Raw genomic sequence first — 26008 nt, forward strand, 5'->3', positions numbered from 1 at the left:
CCAACTCTGAATATATATAAAAAAATTAAAAACAAGGAAATCGAAAATCTAAAAAAGGAACAAGGATCAATGGACCTTTATAGGATAATTAGTATAAATACTTTTTTTTGAGATGTTTGATCCATTGTATAAAATAACGTTTTATTACCGGGTATAAATAACGATTTTGAGATTTTCTCACTATTTCTTATATATAAGATAATCAATGATTCCTCCAGTCTAATTAATTTAATTACTTCGCGTTAATATTATTTAACACTGAAGATTTCTCTCTTTACAAAACAAAACGAATAACAATAAAAATACAAACAATACCGCCATCTGTACTGAAGGGGACACGTAATGGTTTTTTTTTTAATTTAAAAATTCTATTTTATAATTAAGTTACAAATGTTTAATTTCCACTAGTTTATGTTAGACGATAGATTAATTAGATAGGTATTTCAATTGTTTACACTCTAGGACCACTCTGTTCGTGGTTTCCCCCGTCTTACCGAACATTTCTACTGAGAAGCTTCCTCAGGTTGACACCGGAATATTTCGAAACATAGAACAATGAACAATACAAAACAATCGTAACTATAATAAAGGACAACGGTCTAATTCAAGCAATGCGTGTACATAAATAACAACAATTTAAAGTTATTACAATTAATTATTGTTAATCTTAATAACAACTGCTTAGAATCAAATTTTCATATAATATAATTTTTTTATATATATTAGTTTTCTTTTAATTAGAATATTATTATATAAATCTCACTAATAGCTTCCTTTTTTATTTATTTTGACATACGCGCAAAATAAGTTGCACAAACGTGCTGGTATTGTCATCAATTTCTTAACATTTATGTCTTTCTCTAAGTGAATAACTAAACGCTAATTTTACACCTAATTTAATCTTATCCTTTAAATTAATGTTAAAAAAAGAATTTCCGCGATATTTTTTTTATTCTTCTTATGAAAAATAATCGATTGGAATGTCTATCGCCTTCATTAAAAAACACATATACAAAAGTAATAGCTGACACCGGATCTTACAAATTTCCCTCTGTCATGTTTCTTGTATATTGAAAATTTTCCAATTTTGACATGGATTTATTTATAAAAAAATCGGTATTGAAATTAAATAAAAAATAAAAACGAAATCGTGTATAACTCCATTTCATTAAAATCAAACTTGACAAATTAACAGTGATTCAAAAATAATTTGTCTAAATATTTTTACAACCGGAAAAAAATGTTAAAAAATATATCAAGGTAAGTTAGAATTAGCCACTAGATAACACTATTTACCGCATTATTTTTGCATTGTGGAGGGAAAAAGCATTTGATTATTCAAGATCCGGTGCGAGACACGTTCAAAATTACACACCATACAAACTAAAGGATATATAGAATATTTTTCATACCGTGAACACACATAAATATAAACACTCGAAACAGCAAATAATAAATATGCCCATGGGATTCGTTCTCCTTTGTATTTGACCACTTTGAATCTCTATGTGGCGTCTAGCTAGTTTTAATAAAGCTACCAAAGCATCCTTGTACTAACATTCTGAGACATTATAATCTAATAGTTAATTCGAAAAAAAAAACGATTAAAAAAGACGGCTTTGTTGAACAAAAGAAACCGTCCAATTGCCAATAGTTCGAACTATTTACTCTACCAGGTTCTACTGTTAAACAATCAATTAAAAACTTTTATAAAAGTAGATGATATTTGAAATAAAAAATAAACACTTATCAAGCGTTTTTCAAAATTATTATTTTTTGTATATATAATAATGTGTACTCGTTTAAAATAACGAGTACACATTTGTACAAATATACATAAGCAACATTTTAAAAATTGTATATTATATGTGAATTTTATATACAATACGAATTTACAACAGCTGTAAACTTTTAGTAAAATCTTTTACATTGATATTTAACGATGAAAAAATACTTTTGATTTTTTTTTTTGTAGAAGATTTACTTTTAGTGTTTAGGATGTTTCGGTTGCGGATAGAATCGGGGCAGTTAGGGCTCAGTTAACCGACAGATTCGACCGCACCGAACAGCTCAACATAATTATGCAAATTTTTAATAATTATTTATACAAACACTTATGAACTGTACACTTTTTTAAACCATTATATGTACAATTACTGCTATGTTCTAGTCTAAAATACTACAATTTTAATCAATCAACTGTGTCAATATTTATTACGTAAAAAAACATTATATATTAATTACTTATAAAAATGTATTGTCGCAAATTGTATCCTTGTCAAAGACAGATATCCGAATAAATTCGGGGGTAAATTTGTGTGAAAGTGAGTTGTAAGCTAAAATTACAGTACCCTGTTAAAGAAAGTATGCTAAAAGCCTGCGCCTCTCGAGGGCATGATTGGGGGTTGGTTGTAGGCCTTAATTCATGTGAAAATCTCCTTTGAGTAGACGGGTGAAGGTTTTCTTGAACTGATGGTTAGCGAGGGCATAGCAAAACGGATTCATCGGTGAATTGGCGTAACATAGAAAATAAGAAAACATGAAGAGATGTTCGTTCGTGCACGGAGGGTTCGAACAGAAACCTTCCACCAAGGCCAAAATATGGTACGGCGTCCAACAGGCTACGAACGCCCCTAAAATAAACGAAATTGTTCTAAACGCTTTCCTCGCCCTGTTTTCAGACTTGGACTTTTGCCTGGATCCTTGGCTACGTCCTTTCCCTTTCAGTCGATCACCGATAGTCTTGACGAAATCACCTCTTCTCGAACCACCTTCTTTCCTTTCCGAACTGCCTGGTACTAACGCACTCCGAGTACTCCTTGTACTACGTATGCTCCGGAAACTCCTGTTGCTCCGCGTGCTCCTGATGGATTCCTTCTTCGGATCGGGCGTTTGGGGTGCGGTTATTATATTTTGCACCGTGGCAAGAGAGTTGCATGTCGTCGAATACAAAGTAGCCGGTGTTCCTGCAGTTTTTTCTGGAGGATCGGGCTCCTCGACCACCGTCGTAACGGGCCTGTCTTCGTTGAGGGATACTTCAGTATTGACTTTGGTCACTTGCTGAACAGCCGCTCTCATGAGGGCCGCTTGGAGAAGTGAGGTGTTGCTTTGAGTACTGGCCGAATTGTTGTGCAACGGCGAGGGAGGGGCCGTCGATGAAGTGTTTGGAAAGCTGAGCGAAGACGGCGGACTTTCGAAGTTGGGCGAAGGGACTATTATTGAACTCTCGTCCATGTACCTGAGGTCTGAATTGTCCATACCGGTCAATATATCGAAAGTATTTTTTGTCACTATTAGGCTTCGGGGCCTTCCCGTGCTTAGAGGAGATCCTTGTGATACCGGCGTGTTCGATTGGAACATAACGGGAGGTGGGATGATTATTGGAGGAGATTGAACACTTGTCGGTGGCGTCGATATTTCGGATAGGGACTTTTCACTTTTGCACAGCTCCACTTTTCCCAAAATTGGAGTAACGTTTTTTGAAGATTGTGGGGGCGTCTCCGAAACTTCAGCCAGAGCATCCGCGTTCGTGGGTGTGATGACTTTCGGAGGTGAACGGACCGGAACGACCCCGTTGATTTTACTGGGGACCAAAACGTTTAGAGCACCGGTTTGAGCTACCATCCCGGCCAAAGACGGCTTTTTTTGCTTCTCTTTCTTCTCCGGTTGCGGCGCGGCGCATGTCGTCGAATCTTCGTCCGATTCGAAAGCCGGACTCGACGACCGTTCCGATTTGTCGCCTTCTTGGTTTTTCCTCTTTTCGTTGGTCGAAGCACTGTCGGATGTCGCTTTGGAGGAATTTTTCTGACTGGACGTAGATTCGGCTCCGCTGTATGTCGACGCGGCTACGGTGAGACTCGCGGCCGTTTTGGGCTTATCCTGACTCAAAAGCGTGCTCTGAGTCTTGGACAGACCTATGCCGGCCGCCCGCCCCGCCATGCCTGACATAGCACCGGCGCTCAGAGCCACCATGCTCTGCATTTTCCTCTGCTTCGCCTCACTCTTCTTTTGCATGTCGTACGCTACTTTGTAAATCCCTCCGTAAAGGACAAACAGGACGACCAACGTCGTCCAGTAGTAACCGATGATCAACGCCGTGTTGAATACGGGATCCTTCAAAAACTGGACGGCGCACTGACCCGGCAGGAGATCCCTAAAGCCGACGAAGTGTTCCCAACCGAAAATGCTGATGAAAAATAACAGAGCGGGAATAATCCATGTTATAGTGACCATCCAGATGACTCTGTTCTTCGTCCTCCAACCTCGGTATTTTGTGGCTATTTTCACAGAACAAAACCTGTCTATTGTTATAAGAAGCACCGTGTATTGAGAGACGAGGCAAACGGTGTAATCGACCGAAAGCCAAAGATCGCACAGGATCGGTCCTAGGTTCCAATATCCCATCAGGACGTAAACGGTGTAGAAAGGCATCGAGACCGTACCTGCAATGAAACCAACAAACCATTAATTTATAAAACACCAAAACACACATTTATAAAACACCGTCTTTCAATAAAATGACTGTTCATTTCTAAACGCAAAGTAGAAATTTATATACATATCACAGTTAAATCTATTGAAATTCACATCACATATTATATTTCAAAAAATTATTTGATGAATATTATTGTAGATAACGACATTAATTTTCCATTTGTCTGGGATTGCATCCAATTTTTTTTTTTTTTTGGCAAACATACAAATTCAAATGTTGTAGAATTCATAAATATTATACGTTTCATTTGTTGTCTTGCTTTTAGTTGCTAATTAAAATCCACGTTCTAATTAAATATTGATTTAGCTTGTTTTATTATGCAGAGAAAATCATACTTTCAGTAACTTCTTATGAAAAAATTTTGTACAAACTTTTAAGCAAACATTGTTAGATGTTATTTAAGAAGAAGATCGATAGAAGGGCATTTTTCATGCAGTTCTTTCCTCAACGTTATTTCTTGAAAGGTTAAAAGTATTTAACAGAAATATTTATATCATAAATTATAAAGAATATGGAGTGATCAAGAATAGTGGTAATGTAAATTGGCCATCAGGCCATGTTTAAAAAAAGTCTATTCATTAACGATTATATGGTGATATTTAATTGTTGAATACAATGAAGCTTCTTATTTAGGCTTTAAATTAAACTAACCGTGCTAACCTTTCTATACCATTGCTTTATTAAGGCATAATGACACATAGCAATGTTTCCTTAATAGCTGAATGTAGAGTTCAATGTACCGTACTTCACTTACAGGTCGGGCAAGGTCGAAAATATAGTAAAGGTCACCTATAAGCATATCTGTCGCCGCAAGCGATGCGATGAAATAGTTGCTCGGCTGCCGTATCGTTCGGTCTACTATGAAGGCCATCAGGACCAGGATATTGCCTCCGACGGTGAGAATGATACATAGACCGAGGCAGATGGCTATTAAAACGGTTTGCCACGGTTCGAACGGCGGCAAGACGGGGGTTAAAGCGTCCTCAGGAGATGTCGTCGACGAAGAGACGTTCTGACCCAAAAGGTACGTCGCGTTCCCCGATTGGTTGACAACAGCGTCCGAGTCATACTCCTGTCCTACGCTCCATGCCGTGTACCTACAAACAGAAGAAAATATAAAGCTTGTATCTTTTCAGTTCAAATTCGGCATTTCTTATCCTATATATGAAAATAACACGATCTGAAAAAGTAGACTGAATATAGCCAGTCTTTTGGAAAGAAAGGCGTACATAGTTTGGCGTTTAGCTCAACAGTTTCATTTATGGTATTATCAATAATCATGATGCACTACTAAACGCTAATGTAAACCAGACTCTAACGGCTAGACCAATGTTTATACTGTCTTCATCTTAAAGGCTTGGTATCTGGAATTGTCATGATCGGTCATCCCCGATCTTAGGGTTTCGATGTTTCCTCCAAAATTCAAAAAATAGTAGTTTGAAATTGTTATTTAACAAAAAACCTTATTTTAGCCTTAAGCATTGGGTTGGCTAGGATAAAGGCTTTGTAAGGAAGGAACGAGTATGAAAATATCGTACCCTATGAATCACCCACCCAGGGAGTTGTGGCCCACTCAATGTGGAACTACAGAGACGACGGGTGGTATAGTGTGGTTGAGGCTCGAGACCCCGAAACGGCTCACCTCGTGACCTTATCCACGTCCCTTTCTCAATCCAGCTTCCTTCATTCTATCCTGTGACCCCCTCCCGACCCTTGGTTACAAGGGGGGTGTCCGGGCGCAAAGTAATGGTGTAGCCCAGAGGGCGGGGCACCTCTCTAAAGCATAAGCTGTACTCGTGCAGGCCGTGGGTCGGCATGGGCGGCGGGTGCCTTATCAGAGGCACATGAGGGTTATGGTACCAGATCCTTTCTGCACAGACGGAGGAGGGTGCATAACCATCTGTACTACGGGGTAACAGAAATGAGAGCGTGGCTACTGACCCTTAGGGGCCGGGACACCACTACACCAATGCTGCGGCGGTAACACTTTTCCGTCGTATGCAGAGGTGCGTCAGCTCTCATCTTGAGAATCAAAAAGTCCGATAAGGCCGAATAGGCTAGGTGCGGACGTTAAAGATCCTCTTGTCTTGTTGACGATGAGTAAATTGGGGTAACAGAAATGTTCCAAATTCAGCCCCTATTACAATAGAAATGGATTCGTAGTGGTACGTAGTCTTCTACCTGTGACGTTCGCACGAAACTTGCGTATGACCACCGTTATACACCCGGCCTCACGGGATACGGCCGATTGGACGGCAGCGTATAGGCGTTGAGGACGCCATGATTGTGCTGGATAGTCCCTCGAATGCGTGAGTAGTGGCGGATGAGAACGGGTAGTTAGGTCGGTTGCTCGTACACGAGTATGCTTTGCACGTAGGTGTAGGCTGAGCTCGATACTCCTATCTTACAGTAAGCTTTACAGTACTCCTCTAGGTGGTGGTTAGAAATTCCACTTTAAACGAAACCGCGACCGGGGCGGGGCGGATCCGGTAGTTTCTTCGCTAGGGAAGCCCCAATACTCTGGGAGATAGAGTCGCCTTTTCTATCTAGGGAGTGCGCGGGAGACCAAGATGATGTATTTCGGCTTAGGTAGCCCTTTGCGCGCGGCATACGGCCTGTTGCTCAATGCAGACCCGGCCACTCGGAATGGACAAGCGGGGAGCGAGGTTGTCTTGACCCTTCGGGGCTGAGCTGCCTGTACACCAATTCTGAGGCAGTAACACCATCCTTTCGTATGCGGAGGTGCGTCAGTTCTCATCTTGTGAATCAAAACGTCCGATAAGGCCGAATGGGCTAGGTGCGGACGTTTAAGATCCTCGGAGTCCTTTTTAGGATGACCGAGTATGCGGGAACCTCACATACCCTATGAACTAGGTCTAGATGCCTATATTCTCAGCTGTGACCTCTTTATTGAAAGTTCGATAGAATAATTGTACCTTTAACAGCACAGTACATTGATTTCATCAACCTCAACAAAAAAACGTTACAGCACATCCCTCATAAAGACCTTATGTCTCGCCAACTGGCAGCCTAGAACACGCCTTACACGTACAAGTCAGACGGTTCCTCACTGAAGATGGCGCAACGCCGAAATACGTTTGAACAATACAAAAAATCGAGTGTAGACGGACCGAACTAACTTGTCTCGAGTCAAGATTTTAGTAGTTTAAAAAAATATACATGCATTAGATTAAATTTAGGTTACTATGATTCGCTCTCTTTCACTGTCTTTAGCTTTTTATTTAGCTTAGGCTTTTCAACGTACTCAAAGAATCGTCCAAACCTTGGATTCACGTCTCCCGTGAGTAGGGATTTTAGTCTACCTAGGTCTTTGCAACAACAGAGTTTTCAGTTGTTTCTTCTTCCTGACAATATTTGAACACTTCAGAGTCTGCTGGGTCAGTCTCAGTCTGTGTCAGAGTCAGCAATCTTACTATCAATGCAGTCCTTAATAGAGGTTTAGTAAGTCAACCGTTAATTTCTGCGTTGGTTCTTTGAAGAACCTTTGACATTTTTGCATGTCTTGGAATTCATTCCCATTGATCCTAGTACTTCTTAATCCATTGTTTGATGGATCATTTACGGCAATTTGGTATGTCACAAAAGAGTTCAGGATCGATCCTGATCGAACTTTGGCTTTTCAGCGTTCAGGGCCGATGGATGTCTTGACAGAACTTTTCTAAATCAATTTACCTGCCCCTTCGTTTTTCATCTATTCTGTACGCCGTTGTGCCCAATCTACAACGACAAAAAGTCTAATATGAAGGAAAAAATTAATTGCTTTTAGCACTTACAATATGTGATATATGCCAGCTTTTTGAACATTGCCGATTCTCTTCTGGACTGCCAATAATGGATTGTCAGTAGCTATTTGGTTTAACGTCCTCCCAACGGAAGATTTTAATGCTTTTATAATTTACGAAATTCTGCCAGGTACAGGTATTCTGCCTGTGAAATGTTCATGAACACAACAATCCTTTTTTTACTGATTATATACTAATAACATATTGTATAACTCATCTATTGCAAATATTAACATACTGTCTGTTCTATAAATATATAGTAGAAAGGTATTAAAATAATTTTCTTTAGTATAAATAATTATAAAGTTTGATGATTGAAGGTCAGGAAATGCTCTATAGATTGAAAACCATATTGAAATCAAACAGGATGAATTGGTGACCTTTCTACCCCAGGTAAAGTCATATTTGCAAACAGATAAGCAAAAACGCACAATGCTTTCTATCTAATTAATTAGTGAACGCATTCGTTAATATAACTTTTCAGGATGAAATTGTAATGTCTGCTGGTCGTGAACACCCAAATTAATTTTGTGAACTAGACTTTCTGTTATATAATTACAATTATATTCAAAAGGTTCTGAATTCCACTGATTTCCGTACATAGTTTTAAATTATGATTATATTTTAGTTGTCTTGTATAGTGAGAGAGGGAGAGAGAGTGAGAGAGAGAGAGAAAGAGATGAAGAGAGAAGGAGAAAATGAGAAAGGAGAATGGGAGAATATAACAATTTACACAGAGTTTCCACAAACGAATAAGCCATTCCTTTAAGAGAGGACACTAAGGCTTTTGCTCATTACCACCTGAACTTATCTTGGTGGTACAAACGCTTGTTTAACAACAAATCGTAAAATGAGTACAGAAGTTTGCATATATTCGTTTGAATTTGTGAATGAATGTTTCATGTTAAACCACTCTGTGATTACACTTTAAACACTAGGATTATTCGGAGATCGTGAAATGCGGTCTGGTGTGACGTAGGTTTAAGAAAATAATTTTCTTTTTCGTGCCAACGTTTCGATCTTTATTGAGATCATCTTCAGGGCCTTTCACCTCAGAGAAGCCGACTCCTTTATATAAAAATGTCTTTCTACAACGACTTCCTTCCCCACCCCTTCAAAATCCAAAAAATATAAACATAAAACAGCAATATCTCACTGGCACTCTCAACAGTGAGTAGAAATGCTTTGATTGAATATAAAAAATATTTTTTTGCGTTGTATAAATTCACTTTCTTCCTCATCCTACATGTATTTGTTAAATTTAAACAATGTTTGTAAATCCCTGGCCCTGAAGACGATCTCAATAAAGATCGAAACGTTGGCACGATAAAGAAAATGTTTTTCTAAAACCTACGTCACACCAGACCGCATCTCACGATCTCCGAATAATCATAGACTAATGGTCACTAATCACCACACATTTAAAAACGATCTTTCAATTAATTAAGGTTTTAAGTTGAGATAAAAAAGTCAGTGTCACGAGCGGGATTCGAACCCACGACCTTCTGCTAGATACGCCGCTACTCTACCACTTGAGCTATCGTGACTTCGATCCACTCGGACAGTAACTTCCCATCTCAACCCCACCTTTGAATTTTCGAAATTGAATTCCCTCCTTTTTGCCGTTTTTCAAATGTGTAATCTATTTGATTCTCGGCGACAAATAAAATGGCCACGGAGAGCTTTAGTGAAGGTATACTTCATTTTTACTTATTAAATTCACTAGTTTTCGTGGTCCACTTGACCAAGTAATATCTTTCAATTAATTAAGGTTTTTAGTTGAGATAAAAAAGTCAGTGTCACGAGCGGGATTCGAACTCACGACTTTCTGCTAGATACGCCGCTACTCTATCACTTGATCTATCTTGACTTAGATCTACTCGGACTTTTTATCTCAACTAAAAACCTTAATTAATTGAAAGATATTAATTGGTCAAGTGGACCATGAAAACTAGTGAATTAAAACACTATGTTTGAAAAGATTTCCTGGCTCAAATAAAAAATATTGAATATTTTGAAACCGCAGTTTGTAGTCAAACATATAAAATTTTATATATTATTTGATTGGTTCAATTGCACGGATTTTGAAGAATTGCGAAATTTGTACGAATCGGTAGAATTGGAATTGGTTTGTTTAGAATTTCAGCGTGTTTATAAGGAAAAATTGAAACGGGGATTAAACATCCGAACAATGCTAATAAGGAAAAGGGAAAGAAGAAAAGGGGAGAAAATGCAACTTTCTTTCTCCCTGATAAAAACGTATTTCGACGAACGTTCTTCGTAGGAAGTTTGAAAAGCCGCTTAGACAGTAAGCGATTTTTCACTTTTAACTCTTCTTTTACGGGACGGTATTAATTGAGGCTGTGTCCGTAGGGGGAGTTGCTCTTTTCATCCCAGGAGATAACTATCAGAATACATTGAAAGAGTCGAAGGCGACTAACTTCCACAACTGCCTTTCATTAAGCCGCAGTTTCCACCCCAGAGACAGTTTACAGCCTGGGGAGAATGTACTCAAAACCACCTTTATTAAAACTGGGATGTTAATTTTTTACTTTCTTTTTATAAGCTTTAACATAAATAGAACAGAAATCAGTTTGCCACGTGCCTTATTATATTTAAATATGATTAAAAGAAAATGGCTAACAGAATTTACTCGGAATAACAATGTATACAATGTGTATGGTAGCCGCAACGGTTTAGGCGTTGACTCGGCGCTCACCACTGTAAGGTGAAGGTCCCGGGTTCGAATCCACCGGTCCTGCATTCGAACCCGATATAATTACAAATGGACTTTTTTCAAAAACACCGGCACCCTGAAAGTTTATATGACCTCTGCTGTTGCGAAACCTCGTAAAAAAAAAAAAAATGTATACTTGTAACAAACAAATTGATATAAACGTGAAGGAGGTGATGGACTTTGGAACTCGTGGGAGACAAAAGTGCAGAAAGGGTAAAAGGCAGTGGACAGGAGGATTCCATTGGGAGACTGCGAACAAACCACCTCGAACGTAGCTGCTTCAACTTGCCTTGTGAAGAATCATCTTATGAGAAAAAATCAGGAAAACAGCATTCATCGTGTGAGTTTTTTTCCTATTCCATATTTCCTTAATTTTATTCATTGGGGATTGCGCATACATAAAAATTATGAATTCATTTATTTTTAACAATAGTTTAAATACTTCTTAATTATATTTTAAGTTTTTTTTTATATTGTTTCAAGAAGAATTGATTTTATTTTTTTGTAAAAATTTAAGTTTGAAGATTCAATTTAAAAGATAGAAGAGTGTAAATATAATTTCGGAAAAGAAATAATTGGATTGAATAAATTCTGTTTCCCTTACAGTGCCTTTTATTTTTAAATTTTTCCTTTTATTAAAATAATAGTAAATAAAAAAAAATTTACAATTATTATTGTAATTGTTAAAATTATATTTTAATTTCTTCATAAAAAAGACCCTAAAAGTCTAACATACTCAAACTGTAAGAAAATGACGTGATTATTTTTTTATTAAATTGTTATACAAATAACCGCATAATTAATAATTAAATTACATTCACAATTCTTTGCAAGAAAACAGCGCCTCCCAGATTTCCTGCTGATTTCCCAGACGCCGTCCCATGTTACTGTAAGGTTAAGGTTACATGGTCTATATTTTGTGCTTCAAGGCGCCCATAGTTGTCATTTTTTCACAAAAAACCAAAAAAATTCGATATTTGTTTTCTCCAACAGGTTCAATATTGATTTGCTACGATAGGTTAAGAAAAAGCGCTCGTCGAACTCTAAAACACTGACTCATTGATCATGAAGCAGATAATTACATTAGTAAAAAAATGTGATGTTAGAAAACATAATAAACACGTTCTACCTGAATACTTACTCTTATACCCCTAATATCGCGCCATTTGTTACAGGATTCAGGCTTGTTGCCTCGAGTTATTGCTATGAAAGTTTAGTTGCGCTCACTTCCTTCCACATTAAACTCAAATCTTACGAATTGATACTTCTAAGCCACCCAAGACTTGCCTCACCCTACTTATACCCCGAAGCCGATCCATGTTATTACGAGGATATCAAAGTTATGTTTGCCTTGTTCCATACCAACAACACGTCTTCACTTTTGGCTGAATCGCATGAAAGTATTAAAAATAAATTTCATAAATAAAATTTGATGTTAGAAACCAAAATAAAGATAATCCTGACGCCGCGCCATGTTTTTAGGAGGAAGTCAAAGTTCCTCGGTGCACAACCATTCCTTCACTTTTGGCTGAGTTTTACGAGTGTTATGGTTAAAAACGTTCTTAGTTTTTTAGCGGTAAAATCTGGGTTTTGCATTCATTGTGGATTGGATAACATGGGAGGTAGCTACTGTTCAAGCATACTATATTTTCTGTATATATTGTATATTTTGTTTAAAAAATAATTAGTATAAGTTACATGAAATTATTGTTGTTAAGTGTGAATTTTTTATGATCTGTACGTCGCGCATCTAAGGGAGGATTATGATGTGTTGACCCCTGGTCACTTTCTAATTGGCGCTCCTTTAGTAGCAAGGATTGAAAGAGATGTAACCCAGACCCCTTCAAATCGTCTATTGAGAAGGCAGCTGCTTAATCAGCACATCCAAAATATATGGAAAAAAATGGCGATTTGATTACATCCATAATCTTCAACAAAGAACTAAGTGAACAAAAACAGAAAATGTTGAAGAAGGGACTCTCATTTTACTGAAGGAAGACAACACCCCCCCTTCTACTATGGCCGATCGGACGAATCACAGCGTGTTATTCAGGGAAAGACGGAGTGATCAGAGTGGCCAAAATCAAGACTTCTCACACTTCCTTAATACGCCCTTTGTCAAAACTCGCACCTTTACTCCCGCCAAACCCCATTGATAGGCAATACTTACCAGCCTAAAATTTTTGTGGGTCAAAAATTGGTGGGCGGTATGTTCAAGCATACTATATTTTTTGTATAGCTTAAGCTAAAACTCAGTTTCAACTTCCTTCCACATACTAATATTTAATTTCAAGTCATCCAAGTTCTCTCCCTGCTTATAACCCTGAAGCTGAGTCGTGTTATTTCGAGGGGGTTAAGGTTATGTTTGTATTGATATACAATACCACTTCTTCATTTTGGCTGAATAGGATGAAATTATTAAAATCTATAAATTTTTTAGTTTTGCCATAGTAAAATTGTCTTTTTATAGTTATTTTGGGTCGGAAATAGCAAGAAATGATTCTCTCTCCCTCGATTTCTCTCTCTTCCACTCGTTCATTCTCTCTCACTCTCTGTCTGTCTCTCTCGCTCTCCTCTCTCTCAGTCTCTCTCTCTCTGTCTCTCTGTTTGTCTCTCTCGCTCTCTCTCAGTCTCTCTCTCTCTTTCTCTCTCACTCTCTCTCTCTCCCTCCCTTTCCCTATTCCTAATTTATTCACAAAGCAAAATCAAATAATTGGGGGATAGATTGGATCATTTTTTAGTTGGGACATGGGGTTATTAAAAACCCACGCTCTTCTAACTCAGCTCTTCACATACTAAAAATTGGAAGGCTGATGGCCTATGGCAATTCTTTTTTAAATCAACATTTGTCCCGGTGCGTAGGTTCGTTTCTTCTTAAACATCCTGTCAAATTCTGGACATACCATGGCATTTTTCAAGCCTTAACGGAATTCTACAATAGTCGACCAACCACACTATCCACTCTTGCGGTATAACCCTGGCTCACTCTCAAAACTATCCTTTTAAACCTAAGCTTTAGGGGGCGTCGGTGGCCGCAAGGTTTAGTCTTTGACACGGTAAGGTAAAGATCCCGACCCTGCATTCGAACCCGACATACTTACAAATGGGCTTTTTTTCAAAAACACCGGCACCCTGAGGGTTTATATAACCTCAACTGTTGCGAACCCTCGTTTAAAAAAAAATTAAATTAAAAAAAACCTAAGCTTTAATTTCCAGAAAAAATTCTCTTCTAATTCTTGTACAAGCCTGAAGAACAGGTGATCGCAAGACAATCATGTGGCATAAAGACTCTTCGGAGATTTTGATTTTTGTATGGAAATTGTAATGGAAATAAACTTATAACAAAGAATTAAAGCATACTATCACCGAGTGTTTCTGTCGCTTCGGCCTCTCCTGTTCGAATTTAGTGCGAACAGTTTAAAACACCTACTCTGCATACAAAAAGCCAGGAATCGCTTACTTTACCTTGGAATGTACAAGCTGACATGTCCGCGTAAACTGGGCCAATTCAAAAGGGTCATTTATTATGGTTATTGTTTCTAGGGCCATAATGCCTCTAATTAATCAGAACGGACGAGTAGGCGAGGGTTTAACAGCCTTGCCAGCGTTCTTCAACATGTGCAATTGACAGCTATTGTCCTTTGAACTGATTCAACTGTAAAATGATACAGGCGGTTTCTTATTGAAAAAGATTCGCGGACAATGGGACAAAAACTGGAGCTTGGTTATTCACTCGTAAAGTGAATCCTTCACAATCATCCGCTCAAATGAAATTCAAAAGAACTAAAACGAAATCCAACGTAATAAAACTCTTTTTATTGCGCGACTTCAAGACTTCTTTTCGACGTCTGACGTCTATGTTCAAGAAACCAGTTAAAGACTTTTTAATTCTTTACAACAGTTAGTTTTTAGTCGGATTTTATTTATAGTTTTATTAATAAACACGTTAAATGCAATTGGTTTGTGGGTTAACTATAACATAAGAGTTAGGCGCTAGGAAAAAACGTCAAACTGGAAAGAAATTATTCTTCAGTTAAAAGAGTAAAAGTCCAAAAGGTGCACTAAACATTTAACAATATTCATGAAAGAACAACTAACAGCAAAAATAATTTTTCAATCCTGAAAAAACACATTATAAAATAATATTAACAAGTTAGCTTTAGTGAAAGTATACTTCATGTTAACATATTAAATTCACTAGTTTTCGTGGTCCGCTTGACCAATTATTATCTTTCAATTAATTAAGGTTTTTAGTTGAGATAAAAAGTTGAGTAGCGGCGTAGCTAGCCGAAGGTCGTGAGTTCGAATCGCGCTCGTGACATTGACTTTTTTATCTCAACTAAAAACCTTAATTAATTGAAAGATAGTAATTGGTCATTAACTAGTTTTCGTGGTCCGCTTGACCAATTACTATCTTTCAATTAATTAAGGTTTTTAGTTGAGATAAAAAAGTCAGTGTCACGAGCGGGATTCGAACCTACGACCTTCGCCTACATACTTTGCTACTCAACTTTTTATCTCAACTAAAAACGTTAATTAATTGAAAGATATCAATTGTTCAAGCGGACCACGAAAACTAGTGAATTTAATAAGTTAACATGAAGTATACCTTCCTAAAGCTCTCCGTGGCCATTTCATTTGTCGCCGAGAATCAAATTGATTTCACGACATTTGAAAATTGGCTAAAAGGAGGGAAAATGTAAAAAGGTGGGGTTGAGATGGGAAGTTAGTGTCCGAGTGGATCGAGGTCACGATAGTTCAAGTGGTAGAGCAGCGGCGTATCTAGCCCGAAGGTCGTGGGTTCGAATCCCGCTCATGACACTGACTTTTTTATCTTTGCTAAAAACTTTAATTCGAAGGTCGTGGGTTCGAATCCCGCTCATGACACTGACTTTTTTATCTTTGCTAAAAACTTTAATTAACTGAAAAATATTAACAAGATAACGAAACTTGAACAATAATAACAAATATGCGAAAAACAAGAAGGTAATTTTATCTCCACGAAAAAAGATAAACAAATATATATAAATGGCATAAATAGAACGATTAATTAAACTTCTAATTAATTTTAATCTATTAAACCTGTAACGGTTATAAAATGTCTCGCATGCAAACAATCACAACAAACATATTCATAAATCAAATTTTGAAACTTGCTTTTAATACTTTTTCTCGAAACAGCTTATAGAGCGGATAATTAACCGTATTATATCAAAATACACATATAGGCGAAGAAGGTGTTTAAGAACAAACAAAGCGGAAAAGTGGTAACACACACAAACACGCACGAACACCTACCAAGCATGTTAAAATATGAATATGTAGAAAGAATAAGAAATACTCATGATAAGTAATGGAAAGGAACGAGCACGCTGCCCTGTGAGACACCTGCTAGAATATGGTCTCCGCGGGGTCCATCCTGGGAGCGCCAATTTGGCGCCGCTAAGTTCCGGCGGGGGAATTTGAGCCACGACCACTAGACAGAGGATGCCAGACCGTCACCTGCAAAGCTCTTTTAAGGGCCAAGAAGCGGGACACGAGTAGTGAAATACCTAGTTCTAGAATAGGATGGATAGGAGACCATGAATTTCTGTGGGTAAACAGGCTGACTCCTCCTAACTTAATCTAACCTACTACTCCAACTCGGATCCAGTTACAGGCAACCTAACCCTCCAGACACACCTATATTCTCTTGAACAACGGCTAAAAATATGAGAAATCAAACTAACACCATGAAATCCTAAAAATAACCTCCACCCTCCGTCAAATCACTCTTCCTCCAATGTATTATAACCATACGCCCCTACCTACCAAAATGTCATTCTATCTTGGGCTGAATCTAGAGAAGCGACTGACATGGAATCTTCCGATAAAAGGACAAAAGTGAACCGATATTTTTCTTAAAAGAATACTTTAAAAAAGCAGTTCTATATTTTTCCTACTCCTCCAACTCCGATCCTGTTATAGACAACCAAACCCTCCAGACACACCAATATTCTCTTAAACAACGGCTAAAAAGATGAGAAATCAAACTAACACCATAAAATCCTAAAAATAACCTCCACCCTCCGTCAAATCACTCTTCCTCCAATCTATTATAACCATACGCCCCTACCTACCAAAAGGTCATACTACCTTGGGCTGAATCTAGAAGCGACTGACGTGGAATCTTTCGATAAAAGGACAGAACTGAACCGATATTTTTCTCAAAAGAATACTTAAAAAAAAAGTTCTATATTTTTCCCCGACACCAAAATCCCAATATTCAACTCAATCTATATGAACATACGCCATAAAACAACAATAATAAAATTCAACTACTAAAGTCCACACTAACCTTTAATCCGCATATCAACTTTTCTCCCCTCTTCCCAATAATTTTCCACGACGTTTGAATAGTCTGTGGCTTCGTGACTTCCCTCAGAAAGTGAGATTGTTTATTGGTTGCCAAGTGGCTAGTACGTACGACGTATTTGTCACGATAGAAGTTCTCGGTTCGAATCCCGGCATAGACAATGTCTTTTTAATGGTCAATAATATACAAGTATTGTAAAGCGGTTTGTCACATAGAGGGTAGTTGGGCGTTAAGCCTATATGAAAGCCCAGAAGATGAACTTGAGTAAACAAACAATACGTAGTATAAAAGATTTTCCCATAAAAAGGTCATACACTGTAAATAATTAAAATAATTACCCAGGTAAAAGGAAGGCTAAAATCCAAACACTGATTTTTTTAAAAAGGATATGTTTAATGTATTAATTCATGTTAAATATACGAGGGTCAAAAGAACGGTTAGCGAACTCAGTAAGTTGATCGGACTTACTCAATCGCCGACACGAAACGAGGCCGGTTTTTTCGAAACAGCTTTTTCCCTCTTTTTCGTAATAGGTTGAACACTTTCTTTCTACATATGATGAATTACCTAAGTTGATAATATTGCTGTCTAAAAGACAAGATTTTTCTTAACAAACCTTAATGAACCAATGAGACCATTGATGCTAATCCAAAAATCTAAATTGCAGATGATCAATAAAGGTGCCAAGGTCAAAACGAATAATCAATTTATAATGAACAGTGCGTTGAATTTTTTATCGTCTTGAGATAAAAGACATATGATGAAAATTATAGTGTAATCCTGTAATGAATCTAAAACTAAAAAAGTGAAAATTACTTTTGCATCAATATTGTGTAAAACATAAAATAAACTAATAAACGTTAAAGCTACTTCCTTCTTGTTTAATATATATAATACACAATAAAAGGAAGACGATATGGATGGCTCCAGTTTATCGTAAGAGTGAAAACTTTAAGACGAAAGAGATCGGGGACTTTCGAGATGATTGATGGTTCGCATGTTCGACTTGCCGGTTTATTGCCTTCCATCAATTTGTCCGTACTTTCCGAACTATGCATCTTTGCTCTGAAAACAATAAAATCTGAATAAGTCGGCGAAATCGCGAAACCCGTGAGTTTTCAATAGCCCCCGTCATTACGTCCGATAAGTATTTCCTAAATTTATTTTCTACAGACAATCTTATCGCCGGATTTTTTCCATTCGATTTTAAGTATTTGTCAGTTGTGGGGCTGTCCGATTACAGGTCGATTGAGAAATAACTGTGTTTTCACAACAGCCCTAATGAGCCACCTGTTGGTGCCGACCGATCGGGAATAATGGACTCTCATGAAACGTTGAAACGCCGTTTATCAGTTTTTTCATCGGAGATTTCAAACAAAACATCGTTAATTGAGTTGAACTAAACTTCATTAGCTTCCCGTCAGAAAACAAAAATATATTTACTATTTAAATTAAAACAAAACTGACAGTTCTGTCGGCGTTATTTACCTCTCTGCAGTTTCCCAGATGGAGCCGTAGGCAGAGGGTGTGAGATTGAACGTGTAACGACATTGCTCGGTAAACAACCTCTGGTAGACGTATCTACATAGGCGTTCTTTATGTTGAACCTCTTTCCTGAAACATAATTAGCACTGTGTTTATTTAAGTAAAGACAGAAAGATATTCTAAAATTTAAATAAAATCCATGATGGCATGTTGTTCAATTAGTCGTACAACAATTACAACAAACATAAAACAGCTCCAGCATTAATAAGGTTTACCAGTTTATCATGGAAGTACGAACTAAATATAAAAAATGTATACAAATAATGTTCCATAGGGATTACATTTTTGTAAATAAATAAGAGATTTATAGATACAGTTAATAAATATCCAATCACCAAGTCGGTGAAGAGCGAGAACATACGCAATTAAATTGAGATTAATTTTATATTTGGTTTTCAAAAATATACGTTCAAACCGATTTTATCGACAGTCGTGTCTGACATCTTTATCCCAGAAATACAGCAGAGGAAATGAATTTTTTAAATGTATACGTTAATAATTTTTCCTTGATATAAAATCAATGTTTTTATAACGATAAAATCATTTTTAAAGTAGAAATACGATAATATTGCATCTGACTGTCTGTTTGTTGTAACAAGGCGATGAGACACGATATGACCACAGGTCTCATACTCTTTATCCCTCTTCTTATTCTTATTATCTTTCCCTCACATAGTTATTCTAGCTACTCTTATAACGTTCTTAATTTTCTCCCTATAGATATATACCAAGCCCACCCTTTTACATCAACTTTAATGTTTCTTATCTTTTCTATCTCTCCATCTTTCTTTCCATCAACACATCAATTTTTCTGTTTTTATTCACATATTTTCTTCCTTTTTTGTCTCTTCCGATCACTTTCTCTCTCTCCCTCTTTCTGTCTTTGTTTCGACTTTTTTTCTGTATATATCAACTTATTTCCTCTTTCTGTCTCTTTCACTCTCGCTCTCTTCTCAACTAACAAGCACCTCATTTATCTACATCTATCTTCCCATCAAGACATCAGTTTTTCTGTCTGCATTAACTTAATTTCTCTCATTTTTCTCTCTACCAATCAATATTCCTCGCTCACTCTCTCTTTCTCTCTCTCTCTCTCTCTCTCTCTCTCTCTCTTTCTGTCTTTCTTCCATCTTTTTTTCTGTATATATCAACTTATTCCCTCTCTTTCTGTCTCTTTCACTCTCGCTCTCTTCTCAACTAACAAGCTCTTCATCTATCTACATCTATCTTTTCATCAAGACATCAGTTTTTCTGTCTGCATTAACTTAATTTCTTTCACTTTTTGTCTCTACGACTCTTCCTCAATGAAAGTCCTAGTTCTTAGCAACGAGTACATATCTTGGTGAGGGTTACGGAAAACTGAGGGAAATAGAAGAAGGCTTAGACCAAAGTCTAGCAACAAACCTAAGAATTGCCTCCTCCCTGAAACGTTCCGGAGGAAGGACACCGGCATAATTGCAGAGACTATATAAAGGGTTGTTCTAAACGCCCCTGTTGCAATCCTGATACCTTGGTAATAAATTCTATCTAGAGGTTTTAAAGTTGATATTCGCGCTGAAGAGTAACCTGCTGCTCCGTATCGAAACTTTGCTCCTAAGTACATGCTGAATATTCTTAAAAGAATGTCTCTATTCGCTCCCCAATTGTAATTAGGAATCTCATCAGGCCTAGTATTTTCCTTTCTGAATTAGACAACTGGGCTATTTGAGGTTCCCATCGAAGGGCTTTGTCGAAAGAAACGCCCAAATATTTGACAACGTCGACTTCCTTTATTTCAACGCCAGAAAGGAAAAGCCGAGGTGTTTCATGATGTTATCTTAGTCTACAAAAGTGTACAAATACCGTTTTGGACAAAGAGAATTTGAAACCCACATCATCTGCTTTTCGTGACAATGTGTCAATGGCGTTTTGTAATGTCCTTCCTACGTTTTGGATATTTTTCCCAGACAAGTAAAAGCAAAGATCATCGACATATAAAGGCCTGACTATACGATCTGATAGTCATACTGATAGATACTGATATTATCAGCCAGACCGTTTAGAGCAATGGCAGGAACGAGTACATATTTTGGTGAGGGTTACGGAAAACTGAGGAAAATAGAAGATGGAAAGGCTTAGACCAAAGTCTAGCAACAAACCTAAGAATTGCCTCCTCCCTGAAAAGTTCCGGAGGCAGGACACCGGCATAATTGCAGAGATTGTATAAAGGGTTTGTTCTAAACGCCCCTCAATCCTGATACCTTGGTAATAAATTCTATCTAGAGGTTTTAAAGTTGATATTTATATAAAAATATTTATATAAATNCATATATATATAAATATAAAGAGGAATTGTAAAATAAAGCGAGATAATACCATTTCCATCCCAACCACGATGAGAATAATAAGATAAAGCTGTATAGTTATAGAATAATGAAGCCTCAGGTTACATGAATATTGTATTAAATATTAAATACAATCTGATGAAGGTTTATGTGGGGTAAATTCCGGAATCTGGAGGACATTATATATACATTTTATTATTTACTAATAATTAATTAAATATTAGTATTGAATACCAAGACAATTATGCTAAAATACCACAAATTAATTAAATTTTATATTAATAAGTTAAATACAAATACTAATATATAACATTATTTAGGCAATATATTTAGGCTTTAATGCATAAACTAATACAATTTTATAATTAAAGAAGGAAATATAAATAAATTAGCAAAGAATTGTTGTTTTACAATAATTGTAATTTAACATATTTTAATTTTACTCCAATAATGAATGATCTTTTTAATCATATTATGCACAACCCAGTAAAGCAATCGAACGAGATGGCCCCGGAACCTCCTAATAAATAGTTCATAATAACAACGGTTCCTCTGAGGATGTTTGGAGATAATAAATATTGTATCACATTACATAATGTATATATTTGCACAGACTTTAATTAATAAGATAAAATCATATTCTACAACCTATGACTCCAACTTGTAATTGTTCTTAAATATCTTTTCCTTGGCGCCATTCAAAAGTCATTGATATTTCTACCCAAACATCTCATTTTCCAAACTTTTACGACGGAAAACTCCAACGACCTCTCAAAGGTGCGAAGGTCATTTGGCTAACTGAAAAGCAATTACTGTGTTTACTATGTGAGACGTTTCCGTTTCTCTACTTGACTCTGGTGCTCGGCTAATGAACACCGGTGCATTTTAAAACATATGATCACGCAATTCTGATATGCGCCGTAATTCGATATAAGTATATATACGTTTAAGACGTATCATGTTTTAAGAAAATGCACAAATTTGATATTCTTGAAGAAAAAAAAGAGATACCGCACTATCGGCATGGACTGGATAGGGGCAAGAATTGTTAGGTCAGAATAAAAAAAATATTCCTCTCTCTCAGTCAGTTTATATATTTCTAACTGATTTTACTATTTTCATATTCAATTATTTCTCTGTTACTCTTTCTCTCATATCTTACTACAATCCTTCATCCAATCATTCGCCGCTCTTTCTCATTTTCCATTTTTTCTCTCTCTCTCAAAAGAGTAGGCTCAAATATTGCAATATTTACTAGGTAAGTCTATATAATAATAAAGATGAAGAAGAAGAAGAAAAATAACTTTATTCTGGGAGTGGTACAATGGAATTTATATGAAATAAATAAAAGAAGTTCCTTCTATGAAGTTAAAAGTAAAAAAAAAGAAAAAAGATAGAAATCTTGGCACAATGTATACCAATAAGTCAAGACAGAAGAAAAAAGATCAAGGTAATAAGAAAAATGTCTAATCTGACGAGTTCTAAAACGGACGATTACGATAAAGAAATCTTTTGATTATGCTCACGGCTTATGTAACTCGGAAATGACAACTTTCACCTTCTTTTTTTCGCATCCTACAATGTTATGGATTAGGAATTTAATGCCTTGACTAGACTGGTAGCACCCTGCGTAAATATTTAGGGGAGTCCGAGCTGTGACAACTGTTTAATGAAATCAACACATTAGACGATGTTATTAGAACAATTTTTATTTACTATCCATCTCTATCGAAACTACCGTATGTACTTCTGTTTTATGCATTATTAACGAATTTTCGTTTTGCTGAAAAATATGTGGCAAAATTCAAAACTATATACAATCTACAAAATCGAAATATTCTTTAAAAATAAATTGAAAATGACATTCCCTACATTATTTATTGCGGACAACAGGTAGAAATTTTATTTTATTCGGTTAAATAAATAAAAAACATATATATAATTATTTTCTAACTTTCTATGTCACTCTCCATCTTATCGTTCTCTCTCTCTCTCTCACTCTCTCTCTTTCTACCGCTCTTCCACTTCCTTTTAATTTGCCTTTCTATTTATCTTTCTACCCTGTCTCTATATATGTACCTTTCTTGTTCCTATTTTTCACTGAATATCCATTTTATTATTTCACGGTTTATCTTTTGTCTTATACCCTTCTTTTTTTTCTATTTTCTCCGAATTCTATTATCTAGTAGGATTTCTATAAAATGTTTACTACCTCTTTTGTTTTCCTACTTTCTCTCTCTTTCTTTCTAACTCTCTCTCTCTCTCCCTTTCTCCCTTTAATGTTACATCTTTTTTGCTATTTTGGCTTATTACCACATACTATCACTCTCATGATATTTTTATCTCACTCACTTTATCTTTCTCATCTTTCCCTTGGTCTCTCCTTTCACCGTTCTCTCTATCGCTAATATTTTTTCTCTTTCTATCCTTTCCCTCCCTTTTTACTCTCGCTCGAATTTTATATCCCTCTCCCCCCCTCTCTCTCTCACTCTGTCTCTTTCTCTCTCTCCCTCTCTCTTTCTCTCTTTCATAACTGATTCGTCTTACTCCCTTTCTTAGTTTTTCTGCCTCTGTCCCTTTTCTTGCATTTTCGTTCTGTGTCTAATGGTTAAAAGGTTATGCATACCGTTACCATTATTGGTGTTTTGTACTCAATTATTATTATTACTTCGTTAAGCTTAAGGCATTTTAACAGATCCCAAAGTTTGTTAAGGGCTCCCGTGTGTATCCTTCAGGCCTTGGCTTTTCCTTTTCTAGTTATAGGAATCTTTCGCACAACAGAAGACTTGCAATTCTGTTTCATCTCTTCTGTCTGCCTGTGAAGTATGCCGTGTCCATCACCAGCCTTACTAACATTCTTTACGTCCTAAACTTAGTAGTTCTGCTGTTACTTACTACGATAGTTGTTTGATGAACTTTTCACATCCTGGAATATAACCCACTAAACCAAGGACTCTTAACCCCTTGACGAATGGACTTATTTTGTTTTCAATTGGGTATGCCACAAAAGAGATAGGTGACCTGATCAAACTTTGCTTGGTCAATTCTTCAACCCCCTCGTTGCCTCATTGCCCTTTATGCCTTGGCACTCAATCAAGGGCAACTATATTTTTTCCAATGTCTGACCGGGTCTTAATGCAATCCACAATGCACCTGGACTTTATTACCGATGAAGGAGGTGCCTATAGTGTCCGGCAGGCTGTCGTTGCAGATGGCTATTCTATTGTTGGTAATAGCCTCAGCCTTTTGATCTGTTTGGTACACTGTTCAAACGTCATCGTCTTCAGATGAAAATTTTTTTTTTTCAGATGAAGATTTTCAGATGAAAATAGTCGCATATTGCCCAAGATTTATTTGAATTCTAGCCATTGGTCTATTTAATTTAATTTTCCTTGGTTTATACCAACTCCAGACCCATATTCGGTCTGGGAGGCAACTGTATGCCAGATAAAGTCGGGATTCCTTTCTCCCAGTTTGCTCTATCGACTATTTTGATTTGAAATTTCTTATCAAAATTGAATTTTGAGATCTACAGGCATCCTCAGTATTGCTTTGTCTTGTTTTCTCCCTATGTATCTTTTTCTATATGTTTCTTTTTTCCCCTCGCCCTCACTCGATCTGTACCTTTCACTCAAGCTCTTTCTTTATCTAATACACAATCCTTCATTCTTTCTTATTACTTACTCTTTCTTTTAGTGATAAAATGAAATGACAACTACAAAATAAAAATAAGAAATATTTGTCAATTCTTTTGTTTTTGTGTAATTCATCTATCAATTACTAAATTAGCATTTTGTTTCATTATATACTCATTTAAAGTATTAAACTTCTCTCTACGAAAAAAGAAAAGAAATCCTTTTTGTCTGATATTAAAATATTTTAATATTTTCCTCTCTCTATTGTGAAAGTCGGGTCTATTTTATACTTTCATACCGACCTTTTGTCTATTCAGTTATACAGAGTGAATCGTAGAATAAAGCGCCGCCACGGGAAAGGTTCAGTTTGGAGACCGTTGAATATCCCTGGAGAGGGGCGGAGGTGGCTTAAATAAAAACTTATGGATGTCCTTTGAGCCAACATTGTCCCACCCTCACACATCCACACGTGCACTAAGCCTAGCTAAATTCGCGATTCCATTTATTTTATTTGTATTTCTTTCCACTTTCCTTGGACAATCGTCGTTTTCTTATCGGGGAACAGCGGCCTCCAGAATATTCCACACAGATTGTATTTTATGATTGGAGCAATCCAGCGGTATATAAAGACCTAAAAACAACGCGATTCGGTATAAAACTTTAAAATGTTTCAACCAAAAAGCTTAGGAAATCAAATCAATATTTGCTAAAGCACAGCGGTTTTATGTTTACACTTTTAATAAACAACGTTTGGTTGTAAAACAGAAATGAAATGAATGCTAAAAATTGGGGCGAATTTTGTCCACGTTTTTATAACAATCTGGCAAAATCATAAATGTAAAACTCGCCCGTCCGACGAATTGTTGTTAAAATGGTCGCAAATATGTCGAATTCTTTGGACGTCGTAATACAATTTGTTATTAACTGCATGGATTGTTGGTTGTTGGATGGTGATACACCACAAACATAAAAGCAAAAAATGCTCAGGAGAAAATTTTCGGAAAGTTCTCTATTTTGAAGATATTCGTCAATTTAGGTTTTTTCAACTTTTCACTACCTTACCACATAAAAACGCTTACAACTTCCAAAATGTTGAGACTACAACAAATCCAAT

The 26008-nt window shown here is 36.6% G+C and overlaps 1 protein-coding gene across 2 annotated transcripts in view; it reads right to left on the minus strand.

The window, feature by feature from the left end:
* Positions 1-1845: 1845 nt before the first annotated feature.
* LOC106669459 (muscarinic acetylcholine receptor M3) overlaps positions 1846-26008 on the minus strand; it is a 350439-nt gene continuing 326276 nt past the window's right edge. For both annotated transcript variants that reach the window (XM_024225353.1, XM_014398956.2), the window contains exons 3-5: positions 18879-19004; positions 5285-5592; positions 1846-4442 (exon numbers count right to left, since the gene is read on the minus strand). In XM_024225353.1, coding sequence (XP_024081121.1) covers positions 2419-4442; positions 5285-5592; positions 18879-19004 — 2458 coding nt within the window. In that variant the 3' untranslated portion in view covers positions 1846-2418. The remainder of the gene's footprint in view (positions 4443-5284; positions 5593-18878; positions 19005-26008) is intronic.

Source organism: Cimex lectularius, unplaced genomic scaffold (assembly GCF_000648675.2).
Source record: "Cimex lectularius strain Harlan isolate CLEC.00 unplaced genomic scaffold, Clec_2.1 scaffold11, whole genome shotgun sequence".
In the NCBI taxonomy this organism is placed as follows: Eukaryota; Metazoa; Arthropoda; class Insecta; order Hemiptera; family Cimicidae; genus Cimex; species Cimex lectularius.